Source organism: Ornithorhynchus anatinus, chromosome 11, assembly GCF_004115215.2.
Source record: "Ornithorhynchus anatinus isolate Pmale09 chromosome 11, mOrnAna1.pri.v4, whole genome shotgun sequence".
Taxonomy (NCBI): domain Eukaryota; kingdom Metazoa; phylum Chordata; class Mammalia; order Monotremata; family Ornithorhynchidae; genus Ornithorhynchus; species Ornithorhynchus anatinus.
The window spans coordinates 14,091,967-14,107,384 of NC_041738.1; the positions used below are offsets into that span (position 1 = coordinate 14,091,967).

Sequence of the window (15,418 nt, forward strand, 5' to 3'; positions counted from 1 at the left end):
CACGTCTCCCCACTCCCCGTGAGCCTCCAGTGGTTGCCCATCCGTCTTCACGTCAGAGAGAAACTCCTTACCGTTGGCTTTAAATCACTAAATCAGCTTCCCCCCTTCTACCTCACCTCACTGATCTCCTGCCACTTCCCGGGCTACCCAATTCGCTCCTCTAGCACCTTTTTTATCCACTGCGCCCCGATTTCATCCATTTTGCCACCGATCCCTTTCCCGCATCCTCCCTTCGGCCTGGAACCCCCTCCCCCTTCACATCCAATGGACCACCACTCTCCTCACCTTCAAAGCCTTATTAAAATATTAAAATCACATCTTCTCCAGGAGGCCTTCTTCGATTAAGCCCTCGTTTCCCCTACTCCCCCTCCCTTCCGTGTCACCCTTGTTCTTCGATCTGTATCCTTTGAGCGCTTGATGTCTGCCCCACCTTCTGACCCGCAGCACTTAGGTACATATCCGTAATTTAATTTAATGCCTTTCTCCCCCTCTAGACTGTAAGCTCGTAGTGGACCTGGAAAGCGTCTGCTAACTCTGTCGTACGGTACTCTCCCAAGCGCTTAGTACGGGGCTCAACACCCAGTAAACACCCTCTAAATACCATTGACTGATGTTTGGACGGGTTAGTTTCCTAATAACAGCAGTACGTGTTAAGCGCTTACTAGTGCCAAGCACTGTTCTAAGTGCTGGGGTAGATACAAGGTGATCAAGTTGGACACAGTCCCCGACCTACGTGGGGCTCACGTTCTTAACCCCCATTTTACAGGTGAGAAAACGGAGGCCCAGAGAATTGGAGTGACTTGCCCAAGATCACCCCACAGATTATGACAGTGCCAGGATGAGAACCCAGGTCATTCTGACTCCCAGGCCCACGCTCAATCCACTAATGATAATAATAATTTGGTATTTGTTAAGCGCCGTTCTAAGCGCTGGGTAGATACAGGGTCATCAGGTTGTCCCACGTGGGGCTCACAGTTTTCATCCCCATTTTCCAGATGAGGTAACTGAGGCACAGAGAAGTGAAGTGATTTGCCCAAAGTCACACAGCTGATAAGTGGCGGAGCCGGGATTAGAACCCACGACCTCTGACTCCCAAGCCCGGCCTCTTTCCACTGAGCCACGCTGCCTCCCTTTCATCCCAAAGAGTGTGGGTCAGGGAGTTAGCATTGGGTTAAATCTGCAAACTGCAATGGGAATATAAGAATTTAGAGGAAATTAAGCAAACGTACACTGTATTCACTTCCTTTCCCACAACTTCTCTTTATGGCGCAGGCAAACCACACGTCTCTCTTAATGATTCATTTACTTTTGTCATGATTCCATTCTTGAAAATGCAGCCGGTCACAAGGTACACTGAATGAGAAGTATGTCTCCTTAACCCTGAAACATAATAATAATAATAATGTTGGTATTTGTTTAGCACTTACTATGTGCAGGGCACTGTTCTAAGCACTGGGGTAGGTACAGGGAATCAGGTTGCCCCACGTGAGGCTCACAGTCTTAATCTCCATTTTACAGATGAGGTCACTGAGGCACAGAGAAGTGAAGTGACTTGCCCACAGTCTCACAGCTGACAAGGGGCAGAGCGGGGATTCGAACCCATGACCTCCGACTCCCAAGCCCGGGCTCCTTCCACTGAGCCACGGTTCTCATCTTTTTCTTTGAACATTGGCATCTCAGGATAACTTGTTATAGTTCCTGCATTAAAGTGTACCTTTCTGTTGCACCCCAAGTCCTCATAGTAATAGCAACCGTGGCATTTTTAAGCGCTTGCTATGTGCCAACCGCTGTGCTAAGCGCTGGAGTAGATGGAAGATTATCAGGTCAGACACAAGTCCCTGACCCACGTGAAGCTCACGGCCTCATTTGGAGGGAGAAGAGGTATGGAACTTCCAACTTACAAATGAGGAAACCGAGGCACAGAGAAACGAAATGACTTGCCCACGGTCACGCAGCAGACAAGTGACGGAGCCAGGATTAGAACCCGGGTCCTCTGACTCCCAGGTCTCGCTCCTTTGCCACTAATTTTGGACTGATTCAGAATGAATTGTCATCTGAGAAGGAGGGAAAAGAGTGGGAATGGATCTAGGGAAAGTGACAAATAAGAGAAGAAATCAGTAAAGAAAAGGCCGGGGGAATGGAGTAAGTTAGAACAGAGTGCCTGTAGCATTAAAACACCCATTCAATAGTATTTATTGAGCGCTTACTATGTGCAGAGCACCGCACTAAGCGCTTGGGGTGTACAGATCGGTAACAGATAGAGTCCCTGCCCTTTCGACGGGCGCACGGTCTAATCGACGGGCTTACAGTCTAATCTAGCAGACCAACTCCTGGTAATAATGTTGATATTTGTTAAGCGCTTACTATGTGCAGAGCACTGTTCTAAGCGCTGGGGGAGACACAGGGGAATCAGGTTGGCCCCCGTGGGGCTCACCCGTCTTCATCCCCATTTTACAGATGACGTAACTGAGGCCCGGAGAAGTGAAGTGACTTGCCCCCGTGTGACGGTGTATACGTGAAAAGAGAGAGGGGGAGTCACGGATTTACAGAGTCGAAAGAATCTTAGAGAAAGAGAAGACTCGAAAGAAAAGCTAAAAAGCCTTCTCCCCTTCCTGCCTTCGCCTCCAGTTGCCAGGCTTTCTTATTAGAGAAGCAGCGTGGCTCGGTGGAAAGAGCCCGGGCTTTGGAGCCAGAGGTCATGAGTTCGAATCCCGGCTCTGCCCCTTGTCGGCTGGGTGACCGTGGGCGAGTCACTTCACTTCTCTGGGCCTCAGTTCCCTCATCTGTAAAATTTACTGTGTGGGGTGGAGAGGAGCGAAGCGGGTTGGACACAGTCCCCGTCCCACGTGGAGCTCGCAGTCTCGATCCCCCTTTTACAGATGAGGGAACTGAGGCTCAGAGAGGCGGAACCACTTGCCCGAGGTCGCCCGGCAGACGAGCGGCGAAGCCGGGATTAGAACCCAGGTCCTTCTGACTCCCGGGCCCGTGGTCTATCCACGCAGGTCACGTTCAACCAGTGCTAGCCGTGAACATTTGCTAGATCCTCATCGGCGAAAATTATTTGAAAAAGTAATAATAATAGTAATGATAATGACGTCTAATAAGCACTGACCGTGGGTCTATCACCGGACTGAACTCTGGGATAGATGCAAGATAATTCGGTGAGACACAGTTCCCGTCCCACATAAGATTCACAGTCCAAGGGGGAGGAAGAATAGGACTTTAATCCCCATTTTACAGCTGAGGAAACCGAGGCCCAAATAAGTGTCACTTATCTGTTTGCCGTATTTATCTGTAACTGTTCACTCTCCAACGGCTTCTTCCCCATTCTTTCAAATATGCCCACGTCTCCCTTGTCCTCAAAAAACCCTACCTGGACCCGTGGCTCCTTCCGCTCACCCCATCTCCCTCCGACCGTTCCTCCGCAAGTGCCGTATCGTTGCAATTTTTGGTGTGCAGTCGGAGAAATCCGGAAAAGCCGTCGTGTGGATTTCAAGTTCAGTTAGCACGAAAAGTGATCGATCACCCCCCACCCACAAAGCCAGAGATGTCCCCCAAGGTACGGCTGTAATCTCTCCTTCAAAAATGTGGCGGAATCATAAACAGCAGCCTTGTGGGGTACATTTTCTAATAGACTTTCATGCTAGAAATTGAAATTCGATCCATTAACTCTGGAAAAACAACGTGCAATTTCCGTATGTGGAATATTCCACAACATTAAACATCGCTCCGTGATCATTTATTCTCTATTAAGATAGATCAGAGCACAGTAACATTAACTAAATACAGCGTGGCTCAGAGGAAAGAGCCTGGGCTTCGGAGTCAGAGGTCTCGGGTTCGACTCCCGGCTCGGCCACTCGTCAGCTGGGTGACTGTGGGCGAGTCGCTTCACTTGGCTGGGCCTCAGTTCCCTCATCTGGAAAATGGGGATTCACTGGGAGCCTCACGACCTGATGACCCTGTATCTACCCCAGCGCTTAGAACAGTGCTCTGCACCTAGTAAGCGCTTAACAAATACCAACATTATTATGATGATTATTCTTCTTAATAATAATAACAATGATAATGGTATTGGTTCAGCACTTATTATGTACTAAGCGCCGGGTTGAATACAAGCTAATCGGGTTGGACACAGTCCCTGTCCCCCGTGGGGCTCACGCTCTCAACCCCCATCCTACAGATGAGGTCACTTAGGCGAAGAGAAGTGAAGCGACCTGTCCAAGGTCACACAGCAGACCCGTGCTGGAATCAGGATTAGAACCCACGACCGACTGACTCCCCGGCCCAGACTCTAGCCACTACGCCAAGCCGCTGCTTCTCTGCAGGACTTTGCACACGTAAGCGGTAGAGATTTTTCAGCTTTGGTGAAAAACTGGTCCCCTTTGGGTTGCACAGCCACTTTTTTCTTCTTCAGAAAGCACCTTGCAGTGCTGAAAATCCTGAACATTTCTGCACGTTTTCAAACTCCTCTCATCATCAGGGTCTTCGGTCATTTTAAAAGCTCTTCTGCCTTCTTCTACTGAGGCCCGATTTTATTAATCCCCGAACCGCAGCTGGGCGTGGAGCTAGGATTCTAACCTCAGGGACAACCACGCTGAAGGGATCCTCCACCGTTGGGGAGCGGAGTTCCTCTGCTTGATCCAAAAGCAGCATAAAATTAGGATGAAGCGGCGTGGCTCAGCGGAAGGAGCCCGGGCTTGGGAGTCAGAGGTCGTGGGTTCTAATCCCGGCTCCGCCGCTTGCCAGCTGTGTGACTTTGGGCGAGTCGCTTCTCTGTGCCTCGGTTCCCTCGTCTGTGAAATGGGGATTAAAACTGTGAGCCCCCACCTGATGACCTCCTATCTCCCCCAGCGCTTAGAACAGTGCTTTGCACATAGTAAGCGCTTAACAAATACCACCATTTTATTCTCCCCTTCTGGCACAGAGCCCTCCTGAGAGCTCACCTCCTCCAGGAGGCCTTCCCAGACTGAGCCCCCCTTTCCCTCTGCTCCTCCTCCCCTCCCTATCGCCCCGGCTCCCTCCCTCTGCTCTACGCCCCGCCCCTACCCCACAGCACTTGCGTATATAGGTACATATTTATTATTCCATTTATTTGATTAATGATGTGTACCTATCTCTAGTTCTATTTATATTGATGCTATTGATGCCTGTCTACTTGTTTTGTTGTCTGTCTCCCCGCTTCTAGATTGTGAGCCTGTTGTTGGGGAGGGGTTGTCTCTATAGGTGGCCGAATTGTACTTTCCAAGCACTTCGAACAGCGTTGGGCGCACAGTAAGCGCTCAATAAATACGACTGAATGAGCGAATGAACAAGGGACGGGGACCGTCTTCCCTGATTAACATCTACGCCAGAGCGTAGTACGACGCTCGCCAACGGAGTTAGCATTTAAGCCCTCCACCCCCAGCCCCCCAAATCCCTCCGGCCCTTGCAGTGTCTCTCAGGATGACACTTGAGGCTGTAGTTACTTGGGAAACAGACCCAATATGTCTCCGGTTTCCAGTCTTACTCTACCGCGCGGAGACCAGAAAAAGTCAACGACAAACGAAAAACCCAAAGCAAACTGGTATTTCATTTCCTTAACGATAAAGACACTGAATTATATAGTGTTCGTGGTGAGGCTCAGGCAGATTCCTGCCAAGAACTGTGGTGTCTGTTAAGCGCTTACTATGTGCCGAGCACTGTACTGAGTCCCGGGGTGCAGTCAGCTCAGACACAGTCCCTGCCCCGTGTTAGCGGACCGGACACGGTCCCTGTCCCACAGACAACTCTAGACGGTAAGCCCGTCACAGGGCGGGGGATCGTCTCTATCTGTTACCGATTTGTACATTCCAAGCGCTTAGTACAGTGCTCTGCGCATAGTAAGCGCGCAGTAGGATGAACAGTCTAAGGGAGAGGCAGTGCGGCCTAGTGGAAAGGGCGTGGGAGTCAGAGGATGTGTCACTCACGTCTGCTTGTCATTTATCTTCTCTGTGTCTCAGTGACCTCGTCTGTAAAATGGGGATCAAGACTGAGAGCCCCATATGGGACAGGGACGGCGTCCAACCTGAATAGCTTGTACCTACCTCAGTGCTTAGACCAGGGCTTGACACGAAGTAGACGCCTAACGAATACCGCAGTTATTACTAATATCCCTCCGATTTGCCCTAGGCTGATGAGGATTGCCTGAGGCAAGCACATTTCTCCTGCGGGCAGACACCCTCGCTGAGGTGTTCAAATCCCATTTTTACCCGATTTGCTTCAGCAGTTGATTTTGTAATCCACAATCTACTCATAATACCCCGGTAAGAGAGGTCAGAGACATTAAATATTCAACGGCCAGAAGTCCAGGAGATCACCTTTAGGGTTTTGACTGGGCAGATCGAGCACTCGGCAGTTCACCAACTTCACCAAGTATTATATCTGTTGCTGACTGTGACCGCCACTCTCGAATCTATCATTTGTGTGACGTGACCCCGGTGTGGGCCTAGCGTAACGGTCAGAAAAATCCAGAGCAGTAGGAGTGACTTGCAACCGGAGAATATTTATTGAAACAGCCACAGACAGAAACAGATTGAGGCTCTGGTGATCCTAAAGAATCCACGGAAAGAGTAAGGAAAGAGGCAGAAAAGAGAGTAATGTCTAGACATTTTCGATTGAGGAACAGAAATAGCTTGAGGGGTGATCGAATCCGTAACGTGGGGCGAAGGAGGCTTCTTCAATCACTCGTTTCCTTCGAGACATTTAGGAAGGGACCCTCTGTTCCATGGTGATGTTGCTTATCTTCGAGGATTTTTCTTCGACTGAATGAACTCTCAGCGAAACAACTTTACCACGTTGATCTAGCTCCTCAACTACTGTCTTCACTACGGTGGTCTGTGTGGAGTCTAGAAAGGCGAGAGATGAAAAGCTTTAATCTTTATTGGCATCAGGATCTAGCATTACCCAGGGGTGATGTGCTTCTGGCTCCTTACCCTCTTTTTCAACATCCTCATCGGCAGTGTACTGAATAGATCCGTGTCCGGCAGTCTCTTTGGCCTCGGAGAAGATGCCCTGGGCTCTAACGCCCGGCCTCGCCCCGGCATCGACATTTTTGTTTGGAGCCTTGGGAGGGGGGCATTTGGGCATCCTAAACGGAATCTGCCTCGTGGTAGGAGTTCCTGGTGTTAAAATCGTGGCTGGATGGCTTCCTAAATCGATCAAAAGAGCACTGTCTTAAGCAGTCGGGAGAGTCCGATACAACGGGGTTGGTAGGCCCGGAGGTGACAGCCTATGGTCTAAATTCCTTCCCCTGTCACTTTAGCCTGCCCAGGCGATTCCATGGGGAGATAACCTGGACAAAGAAAAAGGAATCTTCCAGTTACCTTTGGATTGACTTCCTGAACCTCCGGGGACATAACCTTTCGACTTGAGACACGACGATTTGCATGCTCTGAGGAGACAAGGAAGGGTCAGGTTTACTCCTTTCAGTGTCCTCTTTTTGAGAAATCCCAAACCAACCACTGCCCTCTGGTTGGAATCAACTCTTCGGGATTCTGGTTTTAACCTAGTAGCCATTTTCTCAACCGCTCTTTCGGGAAGCTTCGTCCCCTCTGGAATTGATTAAGAATTTTCTGAACAAGCTACCCGCCCGATAGTAGCGGGATTACCGCATCCGGTAAATGTCGAGGCTAGACGTGGCTTTGTGTTTAGATTAATTCGGAGGGGGATTTGGGGATGAACCAAAAATTGATTGAATCGAAAATGAAGGACCGAGGGAAGTTTGCTATTAACCCTGACTTGCTCCCTTTGTTGTTCTCTCCCATCCCAGACTCACAGCACTTAGGTACATATCTGTAATTTATTTATATTAATATCCACCTCCCCCCTCTCTAGACTGTAAGCTCGTTGCGGGCAGGGAGCGTGTCGGTTTAGCGTTGTACTGTACTCTCCCAAGTGCTTAGTGCAGCGCTCTGCACATGGTAAGCACTCAATAAATACAACTGAATGAAAGAATGAAATGAATGAATGAACTCCGTGGTGGACCAGGGCAAGCCATTCAGATCCTCAAAGTCCCCTCAGCTCAGCTGTTCAGTGGGAACAAAGTGAATCTCCCTCTCAAGGAGAGGATGAGGAGTCCCCGGTGCCTTGGTGGTAAAACCTAAAGGAAGACATCAGTCCGTCAGTCCTACTTAGCGAGCACTTACTGTGGGCGGAGCACTGGGCTAAGCCCTGGGGAGAGTACAATAAAACAGAGTTGGTAGCTCGGGTTCCCTGCTCTCAAGGACCTTGGGTCAGGGCACTGTACTGAGCTCTTGAGAGGGAACAACTGAGTAAATATGCATCATCCCTGCCCACGGGATCTTACAATCTAGAAGGATCCGTGATAAATACTCCAGTGAGACCTCTGAGGATCAAGGGCGGGTGGTTCTCCAGGATTTATATCTGCCTGTCCTTCATACAATATATTCCTAATTATCTTTGGCGTTCAAAAAAGGGGGTTTGGTTCTGCTCCCTCTTCTTACATATCTTAGAACCCCCCCAGTAGCTGTTTAAAAGCTTCTGAAGCCATAATAATAACGTTGGCATCTGTTAAGCGCTCGCTATGTGCGGAGCACTGTTCTAAGCGCCGGGGGAGATACAGGGTCATCAGGTCGTCCCACGTGAGGCTCATTTTACAGATGAGGTAACTGAGGCACAGAGAAGTTCAGCGACTCGCCCACGGCCACACAGCTGACAAGTGGCCGAGCCGGGAGTCGAACCCATGACCTCTGACTCCGAAGCCCGGGCTCTTTCCACTGAGCCACGCTGCTTCCCCTAAGCTATGTGACAGTAGGAGGTCAAAGCAGGTCATCTTTCCCTCTCTACAGGCTCTAATTCTGGGGTGGGTTTGTATTTGGGAAACTTTTGACTTGAAGGAGTCTAATTTCCCGTAAGAACGTTGACTCCCCCAAACAGCCCCCAGACAAAGCTCGTAAACATCCCAGAGTGCTTTTTTCTTCCCGGCTGGGTTTACTTACTTATCTTCTCCATCTATCAAGCAGCAGTAGGTTTCGATTTCCTTTTCCAAATAGATCTTAATATCCAAGAGCTGTTCGTACTCCAGCTTCTGTCCTTCGCTTTCGGTTCTGATCTGCTGCAGCTGGTCCTCCAGGGCCTCGATCTGAGCCTGGATCCGCGTCAGTTGGATGCAGTAGTTTCCTTCCGTCTCTGACAAGGAGCATTCGTAGGAATGTTTCTGAGGAGAGAGCCAAACGATCCATCAGTCGTATTTCTTGAGCGCTTCCCGGGTGCAGAGCACAGTACTAAGCGCTCCGGGGAGTACAGTACAGCAGAGTTGGTAGACACGTTCCCTGCCCAGAATTAGCTCACGGTCTAGAAGGGGAACGTGATTTATAGCCTGGAAGAAACAGAAGGAAGATGGGGGAAGAATGGCAAATGTTGCTGAAAGGAATGAGAAGTAGTGATCATGGAGAAGAAAGCTATGCTTCTTTTGCTGTACAAATCGTTCTGCCTTCCAACCAGAAAGATTACGATGTTCTAAAACTCAGTATTAGTCTTTCAACTTTTTTTGGTATTTGATAATAATAATAACAACGTCGGTGTTTGTTAAGCGCTGACTAGGTGCAGAGCACCGTTCTAAGCGCTGGGGGAGATACAGGGTAATCAGGTTGTCCCACGTGAGGCTCACAGTCTTAATCCCCGTTTTCCAGATGAGGTCACTGAGGCCCAGAGAAGTGAAGTGACTCGCCCACGGTCACCCAGCTGACGAGCGGCAGAGCCGGGAGTCGAACCCATCACCTCTGACTCCGAAGCCCAGGCTCTTTCCACCGAGCCACGCTGCTTCCCCGTGGAATGCTAATGCTAATGATAATGAAAATTAACGATAACGGCATTTGTTAAGCACTTACGACGTGGCGGGCACTATACTAAGAGCCGGGGAGGATACGAGCAAGTCGGGTTGGACACAGTCCCTGTTCCACGTGGGGCTCACAGTCTTGATCCCCATTTTCAAGATGTGTCAAGCACCGTTCTCCGTGCTGAGGTAGCTACAAGTTAATCTACACGGTCCCTCTTCCACGTGGGTCTCACAGTCTGAGAAGGAGGGAGAACAGGCTTCGATTCCCCATTTTACAGTTGAGGAGACTGAGGCCCAGAGAAAGGAAATGACTCGCCCAAGGTCACGCAGCAGGCAACTGGACAAATTGAGGATTCGGTCAACTCTCCCTTGGGAAATCAAGAGGCTTCGCTAGAGTTGTCAAGTGCTTAAATCGGTTTGGCGACAGCCGCGACGTACCATGGCCGAGAGCGACTGGAGCTCTATCTCCAGGGTTTGGAGCGTTCGTTTCAACTCCGTGAGCTCGTTCCTGGCGGTGGCGGTGGCCCCGGCATCGTCGGTGATCTGCTGCTGCAGGGAAGCGCTCTGCAACGTGGCAGATCGGTCAGTCAGTCAATCAATCGCGTTTATTGAGCACTTGCCTTGGGCAGAAACTCTTGGAAGAGTACAATTTAACAGAATTAGTAGACCCAGCCCCTGCCCGCAGAGGATAGAAGGGGAGACAGACATTCAAATAAAATAAATTACAGATATGTCCATGAGCAGTCGGAGGTGAATTCGTCGGATTGGAATGAAGAGGTAATTTGAAACGGCAACCTGGCTGGACTCACCTTCTCGTTGAACCAGGCTTCGGCGTCCCTGCGGTTCTGCTCGGCTAGATCTTCGTACTCGGCCCTCATGTTGTTCAGCAGGACGGTCAGATCGACCCCCGGGGCCGCGTTCATTTCCACATTCACGTTCCCACCCGCCGCGCACTGGAGAACTTTCATTTCCTGGAAGGAAAGGGAAGGAACGTGCCGTCTACACCCACCGAATTGTGTTCGTAGCGAATAATAATAATAACGGTGAGATTTGCCTAGCGTTTACTGTATGGCAGGCACTGTACTCGGAGCTGGGGGGGATAGAAGCAAATCGGGTTGGACCCAGTCCCTGTACCCCTTGGGGCTCACGGTTTTACAGACGAGGGAACCGAGGCTCGGAGAAGTGAAATGATTTGCCCAAGGTCACCCAGAAGACAAGCGAGAAGGACCCACGGCCTTCTGACCCCCAGGCCCGTGGTCTATCCACTAGACGCCTCCGCTTGGTACCGTGGACGCTTAGAGCCGTCCCTGGCTACGGAACGGGCCTTCTGCCTGCCGAGGGGAGTCCAGTTCAGAGGTCTGGCAGCCAAGCTCCTACCTCCTCGTGGTTCTTTTTGAGATAGGTCAGCTCCTCGGTGAGGGTCTCGTATTGGATCTCCAGGTCCGTGGTACAGAGCGTCAGCTCGTCCAACACTCTGCGGAGTCCGTTGATGTCAGCTTCGACACTCTGGTGGAGAGCCAGCTCGTTTTCATACCTTAAAAGAAGGCGACCATTAGGAATGGGCAAACGGAGAACGGAACGTCCGCCCTGCACGGCATTTCTATTATCGAAACTCCTCAAAGGCGAGTTATAGGCGTATTTTTTTAATTGCATTTTTTAAGCGCTCGCCGTGTACCAGGAAATGTACTGAGCGCTGGGATACGAGCTGACCAGGTCCATGTCCTACGGGGGGGGGCTCGCAGTTTTAATCTCCATTTTACAGGTGGTAACGGAGGCGCAGAGAAATCGAGTGACCTGTTCGTGGTCACATGGCAGGAGAGTGGTGGGGGCGGGATTAGAACCCAGATCCTTCTGACTCCCAGGCCCACGCGCTCTCCATCAGGCCACGCTGCTTCTCAAGCGACTCTCGTGTTAAGCTTATTCAGCCAGCCTGAGATCCAGTCTCCTCTGGGGATTTTGCTTCAGGGAAGAGTTGGGACCCGCGAAAATCTGAACCGATGAGGCGAGGGTGTCATTTTCTTCCTTTTTTTCTAAAAGAACTCGAATCCAGTTTCTCCGACGATGGAGTCCGATGAAACTGGGGATCATTTTTAAGACAAACATCCGAAAAAGCGGGCTGTCTTTCCCGACATTATCTTTCCACCTACTTCAGCCTGAAGTCATCAGCTGTCAGCCTGGCGTTGTCATTCTGCAGAACTATGGTGGCGTTGCAGGTGGTAACGGAAACAATCTAGGAAAGAGTTCTAGAAGGTAAAGGAGTGTTCTCGTGCGTGTTATACAAAACTCAATACTGTCAGTACGTTCTCCACAGGGGACTCACGTGGATTACTATTAATAACAATAATAGCAATAACATTGCTCTTTATTAAAGTGCTTATTATGTGCTAAGCACTGTATTAAATATTGGGATAGAACCCACGCTGTCAGATCAGACGCAGTTCCTGTCCCACATGAGGCTCACTGTCTAAGTAGGAGGGAGAACGGGTATCGAATGCTGCGTTTTACGGATGAGGAAACCGAGGCACCGAGCTTTGAGGTGACTCGCCCAAGGTCACTTAGGAGGCAGGTGGAAGAACCAGGATTGGAACCCAAGTCTTCTGACTCCAGGCCCAGGCTTTTTCCACTAGGCCGGTCACTTTTCTAGTCATTTAATATGTATCTAATGTCCAGATCTGTGGCAAGCATCTGTTGGGGGGGGCTAAACGACTATGTAGTCACGTTTCCCTTATATTTAAATGGATTTTATTCACTGACTATTTTCGTGTGAAACAAGGCATCGGATTTGCAACAGATATTTAGAACTTAATGTTGAGGATTGTACCTATCTCTGTACCCACCCCAGCGCTTCATTCAGAGCCTGGCACGTAGTAAACCCTTAACAAATGCCATAAAAAAAATCTACGGGCACATGAAATCGCGGAAACAAGTCCTGTGTAGTTAATTCAAGGGAAATAGTAATTGTAAATTCAAATGAACACGTCTGGGATTTGTCATGAAAGTGATTTCTCCGTTGTGAAACGGTGTGGCTTAGTGGAAAGGGCCCGTGCCTAGGAGTCAGGAGACCTGGGTTCTAATCCTGACTCCACCACTTCCCTGCTGTGTGACCTCAGGCAAGTCACTTAACTTCTCTGTGCCCCACTTTCCTCGTCTGTAAAATGGGGATTCCAAACCCGTCCTCCCCCCCTACTTAGAATGAGAACCCCGTGTGGGAGAGGTAACGTGTCCGATCCGATTAACTTGTAACTACTCCGGCGCTTCAGCTGTGCTCGACGTATACTCAGCACTTAACAGATCCCGTAATTATTGTTATTGGTCCTAAATTCCATCTCTCGAATGAGCAGAACGTTCTCCTTGTCCACGTGTTTACGGACGAGAAACCCGAAGGCATAACCGATGCAAAGATCGAAAAAGCGTGGATTCTTACCTCGTTCTTAAGCTCTTCGATGATTGGGAAATACCTACTGTAGTCGTGGTCGAGTCCCCGGCAAGAGCCGGGGCCGAATTTCTCGTACCAGCCCTTGATCTTCTGCTCCAGGTCGGCGTTGGCCTCCTCCAGGGCCCGCACGTTGTCCAGGTAGGAGGCCAGCCGGTCGTTCAGGTTCTGCATGGTCACCTTCTCGTTGCCGGACAGGAGCCCGCCCTCGCTCCCGATGAAAGCGGAGCAAGCCCCGCCACCCAAGCCCCCAACCCCACCGCCACAAAAACCTCCCCCCGACGGACCGCCCCCGAAAGCGCAAGGAAAGCCGTTCCCGACGCCCGCTACCCCGCAGCCATTCCCGGCTCCCAGGCCCGTGCCGGTATTGGAAAGTCTCCCAGGCCCGGCACCAGCCCTGGAGCAAATCCTCCTGGACCCACTAGAAAGTCGGAAAGACATGGCGGCAGAAAAAGAGCAGCCCTTACCCTCGGCGCGGCAAAGCCCAAGTGTAGAGTACGCCGATCTGACCTCCTCTTTGGCCTTTTTATACCCAGTCGGCGAGGTGTCCCTCTCCTCTTGACGCCGACCGACAGGAGAACATATTAATTCCTGACTAATTATCGGTTTCCATCCTTGGGTGATTTTTAATCCCCTCGTTATTTCCACCTACATACCGAGTCCGGTCCGTAGTTGGAAAGATGACTTATGGTTATTCACGGAGCTCCCCAAGGGGCCTAGTGGGGACTTATCACCCGGATGAGTAATTCTGCCCCATCCCTTACCTCCCCCACCCCCCGAGGAAAGGATCATTTATTTGCTTCCAGGAAGCAGGGTCTTCAGTTTGGGGAGCTACATTTTCCTTCCAGTCCAATAGGGTTGATTCCCCCCTTTGACCCGGGTCTGTTTTTTTAAAAATTCTATTACTATGTGCCAGAGACTGTGCTGAACACTGGAGTGGATACCAGCAAATCGAGCTGGACACAGTACCTGTCCCATGTGGGGCTCCATCCCCGTTTTAAAGGTGAGGTGACTGAGGCAAAGAGAAGCGAAGTGACTTGTCCAAGGTCACGCAGCAGGTAAGTATCAGAGCCGGAATTAGAACCCGTGACCTTCTGCCTCCCAGCCCGTGCTCAGTCCCCTACGCCATGCTGCTCCTAAGTGCTTCCTCCGTCTCAAATACTGTCCCAAGCACTGGGGTAAATGCACGTCAATCAGGCCGGACGTAATCCCTGTCCCACAGGGGGCTTGCGGTCAAAGGGAAGGGGAGAACAGGTGTCGAATCCCCTTTTCACAGCTGAGGAAACCGAGGCACAGAAAAGCGAGCGACTCACCCGAGGTCATACGGCAGAAAGGCGGTGAACCACGTCCTCCGTCTCCCAGGCCTTTCACTGGCCACTCTGCGTCCCACTAGGCCACACCGTTTCCCACCTAGAGGTCTGACCCTCTTGACTTTGCCCGGCAAGAGCTATTACTGATCATTCAGTAATCCAGCGAGGTGGGGATATTTGCTTTTGAAAAGGAAAGCATGTTCGGGGGCCCTTTGCTTCTTCCACTGCCTGACTTTCAGTTTCACCCTGGGAGTGGATAGCGCTGAAATCTCTGTCGAAAGGTTTGAAATCCCTGTGGCAATTATGTCGGTTGGCGTCCCTTTACGTGATCCAGAAAGTGGAGGATACTTTCGATCTCTTATTTGTACCCCTTGAATCCTCAACACACAACTGCTTCCGTTCAGGATCGATGTTCCAGGCTTTTTGAGAAAGGGGTGTAAATACGGGAGCCCTGTTTCTCGCGTAAGAGATCTGTTCTGTGTGAGAAGCAGCGTGGCCTAGGGGATAGAGCAGGGGCCTGGGAGTCAGAGGATCAGGATTCTAATCCCAGCTCCAACCACTTGTCTGCTGTCTGACCGGGGGCAAGCCATTTAACTTCTCTAGGCCTCAGTTACCTCATCCCGCAGAGTGGAGACGAAGACCGTGAGCCCCGTGTCTCGAACCTAATTAGCTTTCATCTGCTCCGGCTTAACGAACGCCATTTAAAAAGAGAGCGAACCAGAAGCGGGTTTGTAGGGCAATGGAGGGAAAGCAGTTGTTTCCACCTCAACCGAAAGGGTAGCCGGGCCCAGCTTCTTAAGGTGAAGGTCCAGAAACTCCAAGTGTCGGCTAACGTTCTGGATGCCCTAGAGACCGTCGTGG

The 15,418-nt window shown here is 50.6% G+C and overlaps 1 protein-coding gene across 1 annotated transcript; it reads right to left on the bottom strand.

The window, feature by feature from the left end:
• Positions 1–6,500: 6,500 nt before the first annotated feature.
• LOC100091728 (keratin, type I cytoskeletal 27) lies at positions 6,501–13,913 on the bottom strand. Its single transcript, XM_001512845.4, has 8 exons — positions 13,239–13,913; positions 11,962–12,044; positions 11,192–11,348; positions 10,624–10,785; positions 10,253–10,378; positions 8,976–9,193; positions 7,341–7,408; positions 6,501–6,863 (listed from the first exon to the last, which is right to left on the bottom strand). Exons 1-8 carry the CDS (start codon positions 13,686–13,688, stop codon positions 6,721–6,723), a joined length of 1,407 nt encoding a protein of 468 aa, XP_001512895.1. The 5' UTR covers positions 13,689–13,913; the 3' UTR covers positions 6,501–6,720.
• Between the last annotated feature and the right edge of the window lie 1,505 nt (positions 13,914–15,418).